We start from the raw sequence: 15061 nt of genomic DNA on the forward strand, positions 1-15061 counted from the left end.
TCTAAATAGGAAGTGGGAAGGCCATCAGTTTGGCAGCCGCTGCTGACCTGGGTGGCTGCTGTGATGGCTGTGGTCGGGCAGGTGGTCTGAACGCACGGCCCTGTGTTTCTCCTCAGGTGTCCATTGACTGCCCGTGGTCCATCTACTCCACCGTCATCGCCCTGACCTTCAGCGTGCCCTTCAGGACCACACACTCGCTCCTGTCAGCCGGCACACGGTAAAGGCGCACTCCGGGCCCCACTCCCGTGCCGTGCTCTCCTGCATGGACACTCTTGCTGCTCAGAGCTTGGCCTCAGTGATGCTGAGTGTGCTTTCTTATGCAACCATGACACCGTTCTGATTCGTTCTGATTCCCCTTGTTCTGATTCGTGGTGACTCCCTGCTGTGCTACAACACACTCAGGGTTCCCCAGCTGCCTCTAAAGAACTTTGGGCAGTTGGTTTGTAGCACGTGGGATCCACACCAAGGCCCTGATCTTTTTTCATCTCTCCTTTTATTTGTCAAGCCAGTGACCCATTGCCGAACTTGGTTTGGTTTTCCTTTATTTTTTATTTATTTTTAAAGATTTTATTTATTCCTGAGACACACACAGAGAGAGAGGGGCAGAGACACAGGAGGAGGGAGAAGCAGGCTCCATGCAGGGAGCCTGACGTGGGACTTGATCCCGGGACTCCAGGATCACGCCCCAGGCCAAAGGCAGGCGCTAAACCGCTGATCATCCTCTCAGTTTTCCTTTAGAAAGAAGGTCTACCATTCTGAGTTTGACTGGTCACATTCTTGTGGCTCTCTGCCGTCTGCTGGTTGCCTCAAGGGCGGGGTTTTCAGCCTCAGAGCTACTCATACTTTGGGTCCGAGAACTCCTCGTTTGTGGGGCTGAGGGGTTGCTGTCCTGCACATGCAGTACCCCTGGCTCTCCCATTCTATGCCCGCAGCACTCTCCATCCTCCCCACCCCTTTCGTGACAACCAAAAATATATCTTGAGATGCAGCATGATGCCCCCTGCAGGCCAGAATTGCCTCCAGTTGAGAAGCACTCATTGCTCTAGAAGCTGGATTAGACTCCAGCTCTGCCTTTGGAGGAGACTGTTTGGAGGTGGAGCCCCGTGCTTCATCCTTCGGCATCAGGGGGCAGTGTCGGCCTGACCCCAATCAGTCATGGTGTGCGCATGGACCCCTGGGCTCAGGGCTGAGTCTGGCCTCTCACTGTGGAATTCCTTTTGCTTTCATCTGTTGACATTTGCATAAATTAGTAATAAAAATGTCAGAACTGTATGTAGAGTGCAACATTATACTAGCAGCTTGCTTTCTTGCCCTTCCTGTTATGGGGACGGGACTGTAGGTAGGAATGGCTAAAGACACCAACACTGCTAAACAGAAGTTGGGTTGCTTCCTTTCACACTGGCTTTTCAGACTCCTCTTCCCATGTGACAGGGACTGATGGGAACCCTGTGTGTCCGGGGTAGCGAGCACTTTCCTCACCTAGTGCAAGCTGCTGCTTGTTTAGGAAAGCCAGTTCTGATCATGTAATAACATGGGTCACAAGCAGAGCGTTCTTTGATCCATTTTCCCTCAGAACTGGCTTGCTCGGGAAGATTTGATTTTGGGGGACACTTTCCCCTGTGAGGTTGGAAGTAGAAATATAGGTAGCAACTGGTTCTTTTTTTTTTTTTTTTTTAAGCAACTGGTTCTTATTTTACTTTGTCACTCTTTCAATTCCCCAGAGAGTGTCTTCTCAACCAAAATACATGTATTAAAATCCTTAGATTTCAAAATCGTCTTTTTTGTTTTTCTGCTTTAGGAAATATATTCAAGTTTGTGTCCAGAACTTGTCAGAACTTGACTTTCAGCTGTCTGACGGTAACCTTGTGGATACTGGCAGTAGTGGTGACCTGCAGCTGGTACCGCTGAACACCAAGACCCCGCAGGTAACCCTTCTCCAGAATGGGGCAGAGAACAGGGGGAGCGAGAGTGTGATGAAGGAGTATCTAGAAAGTTCTGAGGAAAACACAGTGTGTTTGTAGAGGGAATCTGGCAACACAAAAACTGGGAGAAGTGAACAGCAGGAGGCGCAAGCACATTCCCAAGGGCTCTGAAACTGCAGCTTTGTGGCTGGATGTGCATGTTTGGGTTTCATTCCGTGCCCCGAGCAGCATGGTGGATGGATTGGGAAATAGAATGATGTTTATATTTGTGGAAGAATTAAACTTGTCCTACTGGCGCACAGATTTATGTAACTATAGGGTCATTCTTGAGCTCCGTGTTGATTGCATGGACACCCTCACTCCCGTCCGCCCGGAGCTAAACGCCTGTCTGCACCCAAGGAGGGAACCCTGTGTTGGTGTAGCCGTGTGAAAGAGTCCTACTTGTGTTCACGCTGCCTGGCTACTGCTCACCTTCCTGTTTCAAATACTCGTTTGTCATGTGTGTTTTTTTTTTTTTTTTCGTCTTGTGTGTTTTTGACAGTAAATGCTGAGTGTTTAGGAGATAAAAGGTTTTCTTGGGATGTTTGATCAGTAGCATTTTTCAAGGACTTTTTCCCCAGCTAAGATTCCACCCATTTCAAATGCTGGCCCAGCCTGTCCCTGTGCTTGTAGGTGTGGACATTAGGCATGAGATGGTGCTTATTCTGTGTTTAAGTTAACATTAAATGCAAAGTACTTGGCATGAATGCAAAGATGCCCTTTTTGATTGGTTGATGGCATTTCTGTTTTGGAAATGAATGAGGTACTACACACAAATAAATGTTCTGTTTTATTTAGAGAGAGGGAGTGTGCGCCTCAGCATGAGGGGGCTGGGTAGGGGGAATCTCTAGCAGCTCCAGGCCGAGCCCAACATGGGGCTTGATCCCAGGACTCCAGGATCATGACCTGAGCTGAAGGCAGGCACTTAACCGACTGAGCCACCTGGGCACCCCAAAAGATTAAAACTTTGTAACCAGCTTTGCCCAATCTCGTTGCGGCAAGGCAGGCACGGGGCTGTGGGTGGGGCTGTGGCCACAGGCCTCCAGGTGACCCACATGGGAGCACCAGGGGGCAGAGTCGTGGCAGGTGGCTGGCAGCGCGGCTTGGAGCGCAGCCGAGGCGCGGTGTGGGCTGCGTCTGTGTGTGCAATGACAGTGACTCTCTTTGCAGCACATCTACAGCAAGCAGTCAGTGTTCTTTGTGTGGGAGCTGAAGTGGACGCGGGAGCCTCCCCCTTCTCTGCGCTGCCAGTTCTCCGTTGGATTCTCCCCAGCTTCCGAAGGACGGCTCTCTATCCCCTTAAAGCCGTATACTTACGAATTTCAAGTGGAAAATTTTTTTGTATGTATCATATTTTTTGGCGGGGGTGTGCGGTGGAAAATGGAAAGTGGCAAAAAAAAAAAAAAAAAAAAAGGAAGGTGGCATCACACTCCTTTTAATCTAAAAAAATCAGGTAGGAAAAAACCTTTCAATATAATGAAGCAACAGATCCGGGAAAATCAACAGCTCAGTTGTTGGCTGCTGGTACTTCAGACGCCCAGCTGCTCCTCGGGTGACATGCCTGGCGCGTGTGCAGTCTTGCCAGTGGCTGTAAGATGAGTGTAAGGAGCGAAGGCTCCGGGTCTCTGCTCCCTTTTCCCTTGTTCACGTTTAGAATATCCTGGAACTATTTCCTAGAGTCCTTTCGTCCTGATCCTAGCTGCCACGCGGGGTGGTTACTTTATAAAGGGGTTTTATTTTTAAAAGAAAAAGAAAATATCGTAGAAATCTACTTAATCTGTGAATCTGTGCTGTGAAGACTCTCCTATAACCTGTGCATTACGTGTGGAGCTGGAGGTGGCCTTGGGCTGAGGAGGGAGATGCACTTGTGTTTCGGTTTCTTTGTTGAGACTTGGATTTTGTGTTGGGTAGATGAGAATGTAAATACATAGTTTTGTGGTGTTTCCTTTCCTTCTCTACTGAAATTGTAAAACAACACTTCAGGTGTATTCGTCTTTATAGCTCCTGATGTTAGCAGTTTTTTTAGTATGTCCTTCCAGCCGCCTCCCTGCTCCGTTTCACTGTCTTGATCAGCCTTAGGCTTCCGCAGCATCTCCAGCATGTTGGGTCTTTCTGTAGCACACACACCCCTTCCCGGTGTGTTCACAGCGCGCCACGTTAAATCATTCATGTGCTACAGTGCACATACATTCATCGGGTTTGCTCGCTGCCCATGATTATGGGTGCTGGCGGTTTCACTGCTCCTTCTTCCTTTGTTTCCTCTTTGAATCACGAAGAGCACAGATAAGGTTTTCTTTCAGACTGTAGAAACTGAAAAAAAAAAACTGTACAAACTGAGTGAAGAACCTATCTGCTGGGATTGCTGTTCGAAAACCAGTATTCTGTGAGGACTGGAAATAGGGATGCCACTTCTCTAAGGAAAGCTTTATTGAGTTATATAACTTAGATGCCATGAAGTTCAGCCATTTGAAGTGTCCCCTTCGATGCAGGTAGCCATCACTGTGATCCTTATTTTAGAACACTTTTATCATTCCAGAAAGAAACCTTGTTACCCCACTCACTGTCACCCCCCTACCGCTGCCTCGTCTCAGGCCTTGGCAACCACTAATCCAGGGGCAGATCTGCCAATATTTTGGCCTATTCTGAACATTGTGTGCAAATGAGGCGTATTACATGGGTACTTTTATTTATTTATTTAGTTTAAGATTTTATTTATTTGAAAGAGAGAGCATGAACCGGGGGAGAGGCAGACTCCCCATGGAGGAGGGAGCCCAATGTGGGGCTCCATCCCAGGACCCTGAGGTGACCTGAGCTGAAGGCAGATGCCCAGCCAGCTGAGCCACCCAGGTGCCCCTACATGGGCACTTTTTGCCGCTGGCATCTTCCCCCTGGCACCCTGTAGTGTATACCAGACTTCATTTGTTTTTATGGAGGAAGAGCCGTCCATTGTGCGGGTGGACCACATTTTCCTTCTCATATCTCAGTGGCTAGGGTCTGGGCTGTTCTCACTATGGGGCCGTCAGGAATAATAACGCTGTGAAAATCCCCGTGTGACTTCTCAGTGCTCACTTCTCTTGGGTGAGTATCGGGGCAGAGTCGCTGGGCTGTGTGGGAACTCGGTTTAACTTTTTGAGAAGCCACTGCTGTTTTCCAAAGGGACGTCACTTTACACACCCCAGAGATATGTGAGGGCTCCAGCTGCCACATCTTCACCAGCACGTGTCCTCGGCATCCTTCCGCTTCCAGCAGGTGCGAGGGGTCTGTCAATGCAGGTTTTTTTTTTTTTTTTTTTAATATTTATTTATTTATTCATTCATGAGAGACACAGAGAGAGGCAGAGACACAGGCAGAGGGAGAAGCAGGCTCCCTGCAGGGAGCCCGATGCGGGACTGGATCCCAGATCCTGGGATCATGCCCTGAGCCAAAGGCAAGATGCTCAACTGCTGAGCCACCCAGGTGCCCTTGTCAACATGGTTTTGATGAGCGTTTCTCTGACGGCGAGTGGCCGAGCACCTCTCATGTACTTCTTGGCTGCTTGCATGTCTTCTTTGGAAAGATGTCTATTCATATCCTTTGCCCATTTTAAAAATATTTAGAGTTGTCTTTTTATTCTAGTGTTGTAAGAGTTCTTCATGTAGACTAGATGGCAGCCCCTTGTCACAGGTGCCACTTGCACACATCTCTCATTCTGTGGGTTGTGTTGTCGCCTTCCCCATGTGTCCTTTGAAGCATAAAAGTTTTTAACTTTGACGAAGTCCACCTTATTAATCACTTTATTGCTTGTACTTTGAAGGGTCTATGAAATCATTGCTTATCCTAAGATCAGAAAGATGAGAAAGATCTTGTGTTTTCCTTTTTTTTTTTTTTTTAAAGATTTGAATGTTTGGGAAATGCTTTTCTTTTAAATTTTTTATTTAAATTCAATTTGCCAGGTGGCTCAGCAGTTTAGCACCGCCTTCGGCCCAGGGCCTGATTCTGGGGTCCCGGGATCGAGTTCCACATTGGGCTCCCTGCATGGAGCCTGCTTCTCCCTCTGCCTGTGTCTCTGCCTCTCTCTCTCTGTGTCTTTCATGAATACATAAATAAAATCTTTTAAAAAATTAATAAATTCAATTTGCCAACATATAATATAACACCCAGTGCTCATCCTATCAAGTGCCTTCCTTAGTCCCCATCATCTGTGTTTTCCTCCAAGAGTTTTATACTTTTTTGCATTAGGTCTGCAATCTCCATGAGAGGTGGTCCAAGTTCATTCTTCCCATGAGGCTACTCCGATGTCCCTGTAGCATTTTTTCATAAGACTAGTCATTCCTACCCCATTGGATGGTCTTGACATCCTTGTTGAAATCAGTTGGCCATCGGTGTTAAGAGTTTGTTCCAGGTGTGTAAGGCACCTCACTGCTACCTTCTGCTCCCATGGTTGCCCCGCAGCCACCCGTCTCTGTCCCACTGCCGTCAGAAGGCAGCATCGAGGACATGCACTGAGGACAGCATGTCCCTTCACCACTGTCTCTGGGCTCCCTTCCAAGATCCAAGCTCCAAGCAAAGCTCACCCTTCCTCAGCTGAGCTCCCAAACATTCCAGACTGCACGCGTCCAGCTGGGAGCTTCTTGGGAGCACAGAGCTGTTCAGTCGGCCACCCTAGAGCTGCCTTTTCTCCCTGCTCCCTCCTGTGCTTCCTCCTCCTTCCCTGCCCCACAGATGCCTCTGCTCCAACCCTGTCTTTTATGCCCTTGACCTTGGAAGGCTGCAGAAGATCCTGGCAGTGGCTTCCTTCAGATCTGTAGAAGTCGGTTTCCACTCCCAGACAGATGTCATTGGGTGTTTAATGGGAAAATCCCCAGCAAGGGGCAGCCAGGGTGGCTCAGCGGTTTAGCACTGCCTTAGGCCCATGGTGTGATCCTGGAGACCCAGGATCGAGTCCCGCATCAGGCTCCCTGCATGGAGCCTGCTTCTCCCTCTGCCTGTGGCTCTGCCTCTCTCTCTCTCTCTCTCTCTCTTTCGTGAATAAATAAAATCTTAAAAAAAAAAATCCCCAAGCAAACCCATCTGGGACTACTTACTGTTAAACCTCGCTGGCTCCCAGGAAAACGCTTTATTTTGGCAATAGGCTTCTTAATATTCTAAAATGTATTTTATTTGAATGTTTCCTAACACCAGTAGATACTTTTGAATCCAGTTTGCTATAATGATTTCGTGTACATTATGACTTTAGTAAGATAGCTCTTGTTGCGTGTAGCACAGGGCACCGGATGGTCAGTCCTGGTTCAACAAAAGGCCATGAGCAATTGCATAAGAGAAGTTGATTGCTCACAGGTCCTGGAGGAAGTACATGGGGGCCCCCCCTGAGGGGCCACATGGGGAGGTGAAGGCAGAGAGCACCTGGGGGCGCAGGCAGGAGGGGGCCGGGTGCTTTTATTGGCATCTGGGGTTCCCGGGCTAGGACTGGACTGGTCATTTTGAACCAGGACAGTGGGGCTCGTGTAAGCCCCATGGGGCTTTTATCTCGGGGGCACATGAGGGGAAGGTGCTGGGGGCTGTTGATCACAAGGGGGCTTAGGGAGACGCTGTCAGGAGCTTACGTTTGCGTGTGACCCCGTACCCAGGGCATGTGCCTGCCTGAGGGCCGGTGTCCATGCAGAGCCCCCGCAGGCTGCTTGGCCAACAGAGCGGATACTGAGGCAGCAAGAGCAGGAGCAGCGGAGTTACTCTCACAGGATCCTGAAGAAACAACCCTTACCTTCCAAAGTAGCACCGCCAGGCTTCAGGTCTTTGTCCCAGGTGGTGAGGATGTCAGGCAGGTGGGAATAGGTGTGGCTGTTGGGCGAAGAGGTCATCGAGGAAAGGAGAACGTTTGGCCAGAGGCCAGGAAGGAGTGTTGCCTTCGCTCGTTGCGGTTCTGGGTCGTGTTTGTAAGAGGATGTGCGTGTTTTTAGGGGTGCCTCCTGAACTACTGAGGGGTGAAGCGACAGGCTCTCTGGGCTCTGCCCTCAGTGCCCCAGGAGACAAATACCTGTCAGTCCAGAGAGAGAGAAAGCAGATGGAGCAAACTGTTGATAATCCTGAGTCGGGTGACAGCGAGCGGCAAGGGTCCGCCTGAGAAAGACTCGGGTGCTCGCGGCGGGGGCTCGCCCAGCACGTGTCCCTGCGAGGGGGTTGATCCGGGGCCGTGGCCGGCATCTCCTCTGACTCCTGGAAGCGGCCGAGCCAGGCCCTCCTCCTCCGATGCCCGCGGGCAGCCGGGGCCGAGGATACCGTCCCTGCAGGCTGTTCACACACGCGCTTGTCTCTCCCCTTCTCGCCCAGACATTGTATAGCGTGAGAGCTGAGATCCTGCCCCCCTCAGGCACGGAGCACTGTCGGACAGGCTCGCTGTGCTCCCTGGAGGTGTCCATCACGCGGCTCTCGGACCTCCTAGAGGTGGATAAGGACGAAGCACTGACAGAGTCGGACGACTATTTTTCGACCAAGCTTATGTATGAAGGTAGGTCTGGGGGTGTCTTTTCCCCTAACTGCCGTGCTACCCCGTGTGTGATGGGCTTGTGCCCCCTCTTCCCACAGTAGTGTTCCCTATCTGAAGAGAGAATGTTCTAGGATCAGAAAAGCTCATTTGAATGTTTTATTACATGGCGTGGTCCTAGGCGGGCGGGATGTTGGGCTTGGTTGCCAGGGAGTCAGGTTTTCTCAAGCGGTCGTTGGGAACGCCGTGGCCCCCAGAGCTGCCCTTCCCTCTCTGCCTGTGATTCAGGGTCTTCCCAGCGCTGCTGCCCAGCAGTCCATGTGTCCTGGAGTCTGGGCCTCGTTACATCCCCAGCCCCAGCTCCATTCCCCCCATCTCCCAGCACTGGCCCCCTGTACGGGCTCCTCCCTGTTGCCCACTGCTCCAGACTCCCCGTCCCCATCTGCCTCCTCCAGGGCCTGGGCTGCTCAGTTTGGGGTGTCAGGACCGTTTATGCTCTAAGAAATGGTTGAGCCAACGATTTCTTGTTTTAGTCCCTTAAAAATCACAGTAAATGCATTACATGACGTCATACTTGAAAAAGAACTGTTTTCCAAAACAAAACAAGACAAAAAGAATAATGACATAATTGTGCATCCCCTGGATTCTCCTAACGTCTGGATTCCCAGAAGGGAGCTGAGTCGTCCTGCTGCCCTCCGTGTGTGGTGACGTGGCTGAAGGATGTGAGGGCGCCCCAGGGTCGCCCAGATGGGTAGTTGGTAAAGGGAGGCCTCCTTCGACAGCCCTCTTGTAACCGTGGTTCTCACCAGAACTTGACAAGTGGAACTTTCTTCCAGGCTGGGTCCATCCCAGAGTGGACTCTGAAACCACGTGAACCAACTTTTCATACTCCGTTTCCTCAGAGCCTTAGATCTGGCTTGTAGTTTGAGAGGCCCTCTTACCTCCGGCTGGCACCCCTTTCCAGCCCGCTCGGAGCTCATCAGGGTAGTCCGAGTCCTGAGACGCTGCCAGGCTCGCAGTGGCAAAGGCAGATTTTCTGAAATTCTCCCTTTTGATCAGAGTTTCGAACTGTATCATTGGCCACTTCTTTGAAGTGACAGGCTCACGCCCTTCTTTTTCGAGATGACATCTGCCCAGTACCGCAGACTGAAGAGCACCGCTGGCTCAGTCCCAGTGAGCCCGGGAGCCTGGGGGCCCAGAGTGAGGGGTACACGGGGCCCCTCTCGAATGGTTTGCAGCTTCTCAGGAGTCTATAATCATTTCAGAGTTAAAGTTAAAAAGATGTTTCTTTAAAGATTGGATTTAATAAAATTAATTTTGACTACTCCACGAAGGACAGCCTTAAGTAAAACTGGCAGTTTCTATCCTCAAGTGTGTGGTGAGGAACCCACTGTCCTGACCCCTTGCATGTGGGGCCTCGGTTCACCCTCAGGCCTCCGGCGCCAGCCACCGGTGTGCCTGGCAGCCCAGGGAGAAAGGCAGGGGTGTGACCCCCTGGTGCCCCAGGGACCACCATCTGAGAACTGCTGCGGCACCTCCCTCAGAGGCTCCCCTGCCCTGTGTAGGAAGCCGGCCCTCTGCCACCCCTTCCCTTCTCTGCTGTTGGGGACCTTCGGTCCTTGGAGCTCCTGGGCCCTGCTATGTGCCCCCTTGACAGGGCTGCTGTCACCTCTCTGCAAGGCCATCTGCTTGTCCAGACAAGGCTCCTGATCCGCCAACTTCTTGAGTGCTCGATTACATATTTGAATTACACTGAATTATGTCACGGTTGTGTTTTAATAATTAGTGCTAATAACTGCATATATTAGGAATATCTGCTGTGCTGCAGGTAGAAGGGCTTACATACGTCTCTTTCCGTCCCATCCCAGAGGCTTGTCCAAGCGGCAGGTTGGGATTGGGACCCCCAGTCTGATGCCACCACCTGCTAGACGGACCACCACCCTGTTCCACCCCATTCCAAATTTGACAGCCAGCGTGCCCGTAGTCTGACACACCGCCTTCCAGCACAGTTTATCACTGTTCGTTTATGATGTTGAGCAGAACAAAGTGACTTTCCCTGTGCATCCAACACGTATCTTATTATCAAACCATACGTGTTTCCTGTTCAGGTACAGTTATGAGGCAGCAAGATACAGAATGTATCCAGTTTCGGATTTTACACTCTGGAGTGTGGGGCTGCTGGTGGCTCTTATTTTGGTGTGAACACGGAGTGCCCTCTCCTGGGGTAAAACCAGTGCTTTCCTTGTTTCAGTGGTGGACAACAGCAGCAATTGGGCAGTGTGCGGGAAGAGTTCTGGCGTCATCTCCATGCCTGTGGCCGCGCAGGCCACTCACCGGGTCCACATGGAGGTGATGCCCCTCTTTGCGGGGTACCTCCCCCTTCCCGACGTCAGGCTGTTTAAATACCTCCCCCATCACTCTGCGCACTCCTCACAACTGGATGCCGGTAAGGATTCTTGGAGATGAAGGGTGCGCTCGCTGTTGGGAGTGCGAGGAGGTGGTTGACCCAGCTCCAGCCACCGGGCTTGTGGATCAACAGCGTGGGTCTGGTGCCAGCGGGGTCTGACACCAAACACCCGGTCGGGGTCACAAGTTGTAGGCACCTGCTCTGAGACCCACACGGGTCCTCCGAGGGCCCACGCACTAGGTTCTCTCTAAACGGGCTGCCTCAGGCGACGTGTATGTGCACCTGAGGTCGCTCGGGCGGCCCGCTGCTCCCGGGATGGGTCACTGGTCCGTGTCAGTGGGCCCGTGTCTCACTTCCGTGCATTTTGCAGACAGCTGGATAGAGAACGACAGCCTGTCGGTGGACAAGCATGTGGATGAGCAGCTGGACAGCGGCAGCATCAAGAGCAGGGGCAGCGTGCACTCGGCCTCCAGCAGCGAGCACAAAGGCTTGCCCATGCCCCGGCTCCAAGCGCTGCCGCCCGGCCAGGTCTTCAACTCCAGCACGGGCATGCAGATCCTGGTCATCCCCAGCAAAGACGACCATGTGCTCGAAGTCAGCGTCACATGACCCCGCCTCGGGTCGGCACACGCCCCCGGCCGGGTGTGCGCGCGCTTGAAGGGATCCTGGCTCCACTGCTCTCTCCATCGCAACATTCTCGCGCTAACCAGACTTTCGGTGATCCTGCCTGGCCACGGAAGCCTCCGAGGAGTTCGGCGTGCGGCTGGTCGGCTGAGTTACAGCGTTTATTTTTGTGTTGTCAGTGGTGTTGTTACTCTCTCATCTCCCCGTCCCAGTGTCCCTGTCCCCGTGCCGGCGTCCTGCAGTGTTGGCCCAGAGCCCCACTCCCTCCCGTCGCCCCCTCCCCGCTCACCTGGCAGCCTCCTGGTCCACGGGTTCCTTCTGGAGTCTGTGTGCCCTCCGGGGAGACACACGGCTGCCCCCTCGATACTGGACCAGGTGGATCCGTGAGTCTCCTGGGGGATAAAACACTGTCCTTTATCCCAGATGAGCAGTGCTTTTCTAGAATAACAACTCCCCATTAGGGCAGGTCAGTGAGGCTGAGGGCTGGGGTGGGGTGGGAACAGAACCCCTTCTGTGCCTTGGGGGTCGCACGGGGCGGACCTGGAACCTCCATTAGCTGGAGCCATCTTAAAGGTACTTTGGGAAGATTAGACCAGGGCCTAAGGGACGACTTGGCATCGAAGTAGTTTAGGAATAAATGTTTCTGGAACCCCTGCTCCCCATGATGTTGACTGAATGTCATATGCACTTGGAATTAAATATGTATTTATTTTAATTATCATTATATATGTGGGGGTTGATACATTGTTTTCTTCTCACCTTTAAAGTCTTCACATGTCATCGTCACTGTGTAATCAATATGTTTCTTCTGCACCGGAGTCCTAGACATTAAGAGGCTCCATTTCAGGGGAGAACTGGGAGTGCCCTCTCAGTGTGCTTCTAGTTTGGTTGTGGGAAGGACGAAAGTCTTGGAATGTTCTCTGCCGGCCCACTAAAATTGCCATCATACCATACCAATGGATTAATTTGCTTTCGGTTGTAAATTTAATTGTACATATGGTTGATTTATTATTTTTAAAAGTACAGACTAACTGATGTAATGTTTATGTATAAGTTGCACCAAAAATCAAGGATAAAATAAATGTGTGTTTGTTTTTACTGGTGTGAGAGTCACAGCTTGTAAATAAGTGTTGGGTGTATGCAACCTTTTCCAGCTCTCCAAAGCGATGTATTTTTGTACATAAGAAATAGAGAACTCTTACTTCCCTGGCAAGGCGTGGTTGGAATCGAGCCTGACCGGGCTGCTGCAAGTGAGTGTAGACAGGTCCAGCACGGGGTGCGGCCGCGCGGGAGCAACCTCAAGCATGTGAGCCCGAGAGGAGAGGGGGCCTCTGCAGCAGCTGCCGCCAGTCCTGCCGGTCACCTGTGGGTGTGGGAGCGAGGCTGGCGGGGTGATGGGGTGGGGTGGTGGCGGGGAGCAGGGAGCGGGGGCCGGCGGGAAGCTCGGAGCAACTAGAACAGAGCAGTCGTGTCCACGCTTCTGTGCGCTGTCTTTTCACTCAACAAATGAGGTGGCGTGATTCCCCCTACCCTGCCCCCTGTCTTTTTCATTTACAGAAATCGGAAATGTGTAAAGAAGATCAATATCTGTGTGTTTAATTAAACTTTTCAGAAATTTATCTTCCTTAGGTGCACTTTAAAACTAATCAACGAGTTAGGCAAATTAGAGCTTCAGAATCTAATAATAGATAGTTTAGGGTTTCTAAAATAAGTTTGTTTTGTTGTAAAAAATTGATGTTTTCCCTACAGATCTGCCTTCAAGCCCTGGGAATAAAGAGATCTTTGAGATTCGATTCTGTCATAAAAGCCTCACACTCTGTATAATGTGGCTTTCCCTCTCACCTTCCGGAAGGGGGATTTGATTCGATGGTTACCTTATTTCTGCTTGATTTCTTTGTGTCTGGGTTCTAATCCCGCGATGAAATTCTCTAGTTGTATAATATACTTAGAGGGAAAAAAATGAAGGGGGAATCCAAAATGCTCGTGGTTTCTTTCTATCTTCAGTTTGTATAAAATCAAATTTATTGCAGGTTTGGCGCTCCACCACCCCACCCTGGGAATTACCCAAAAGATCTTTTGCAACCTAAGTTACATGGGTGCCTCTGTTTTTGTTTGGTTCTACACAAAAGAAAAATGTCACCTAAGCTTCACCTTTTTTTTTTTTTTTTTAAGGCAGTACTTGGATTTTTGTTGTGTTTAAAATAAAATAAGGCTTATACGTTTGAGACAAGCTGGTTTTGTTAATAAAGATGCAGCAGCTGTTAAATAATTGTGAAGCCGGATATAGAATGTGCATCTAAAAAGCAGAATATGCAGCCGTTTTACACATATTGTGGAAGATGTAAATACTAGCAAATGGAGAAGGAAATAAGTTATAATTTTGGTGAATTTCATGGGGTTTCCTATGATCGGAAAAATTATAACTTCTGATTCTAATATGGGAATTGTATTTAATCTGAAAATGACTTTTACCTACAGTCCATTGTCAGCGCAGCCGGTCATGGGTTGGATTCGTGTACCAGTAAGTCTTGGTTGGTATCCCATGGTTAGCAGAGGAGATACACACCGGCTCCGGTTCAGTGTTTCTTTAGTGTTTAAAGTAAGCTTGAGTTATAAAATGAAATCAAGGAGTCTCTCCAGATGTGTACATAAAATGAAACGTTATACCACTTTTTAAAGAACAAACTATGCTGATCTAAATGTTTTTGCTGTCGATTGTGATCTTTAAAATAAATCCATGATTTTGGAATTTGATTTTTCATGGAAGTGCCCCTTTCTCTAAATTTAGCCGTCGACTATATCAGGCTGTAAGACCCGAAAGCGTCGTCAATAAAATTTGCTGGGATTCTGTGACTGGAAAAGGTGACAAGTTGGTGACTTTGACACTGCAGGTATTAATTCCATTTTCATGGTTTACTATGAGAGTCATTTTTCACATTATTCTGTAATATATTGTTAGACTAAAGCCATTGTATTAAGACTGTTTAAAATGTAAGCATTGTAATTCTGAAAATACACATTTTAAGAAGAAACTTTGCTGTTTTGAACTTCATTCTTTTGCCAAGGGGCTTGAAAGAGGAGCGTGTGAAGAATTTTCTTGCCTTCTCCCTAATGCTTCCTGACTCGAAGCAAAGATTATTTATTTACGTTGTGGGGAGCATCAGGGATTTTTTTCATAGTTCATCCCCCGGTGGCCCCTAGGAATAAAGACACTTGAGTCTTTAGGTTTTTTGTAAACACAATGTGCCAACCTAACGTGTCACAAGGTAACTACCCTTGTGACGTTTGGTAGCATCGCGAAAAGAATTTCTAAAGCTGCTTCGAGTCTTGCTTTTGGTCCCCGGGTCGTAATGCGGAAGCTGTTGAAGCTGCACGTGGGGTCGGAGCTCCTCACCTCCTAGGGGGAGCTACCTGAGCCGAGGCGCGCACCCCGCTCTACAGGACGGGAGCTCGGCCCTGCTGGGTGCAGGCGGGGGCGGGGCCTGGGGCCGGGATCCGCCTCGGGGCGCGGCGGGGGCGGGGCCTGCGGCCGGGCTCCTCCCTGCGGCCCTGCCCCTCCGGGCCGGCTGGGGGCGCTGTGGCGCGGCGCGGCGTGGCGGCGGGTCCCGG

General features: G+C 50.3%; 1 protein-coding gene across 4 annotated transcripts in view; it reads left to right on the top strand.

The window, feature by feature from the left end:
* The window catches only part of TRAPPC10 (trafficking protein particle complex subunit 10), an 89097-nt gene extending 74613 nt beyond the window's left edge, over positions 1-14484 (top strand). For all 4 annotated transcript variants that reach the window (XM_072807145.1, XM_072807146.1, XM_072807147.1 and 1 more), the window contains 6 exons: positions 117-217; positions 1799-1925; positions 3132-3302; positions 8268-8445; positions 10673-10867; positions 11199-14484. In XM_072807145.1, the coding sequence (XP_072663246.1) occupies positions 117-217; positions 1799-1925; positions 3132-3302; positions 8268-8445; positions 10673-10867; positions 11199-11437 (1011 nt within the window). In that variant the 3' untranslated portion in view covers positions 11438-14484. The remainder of the gene's footprint in view (positions 1-116; positions 218-1798; positions 1926-3131; positions 3303-8267; positions 8446-10672; positions 10868-11198) is intronic.
* The last annotated feature ends 577 nt before the right edge of the window (positions 14485-15061 follow it).

This window comes from Canis lupus, chromosome 30 (assembly GCF_048164855.1).
Source record: "Canis lupus baileyi chromosome 30, mCanLup2.hap1, whole genome shotgun sequence".
NCBI classification, from domain to species: Eukaryota; Metazoa; Chordata; class Mammalia; order Carnivora; family Canidae; genus Canis; species Canis lupus.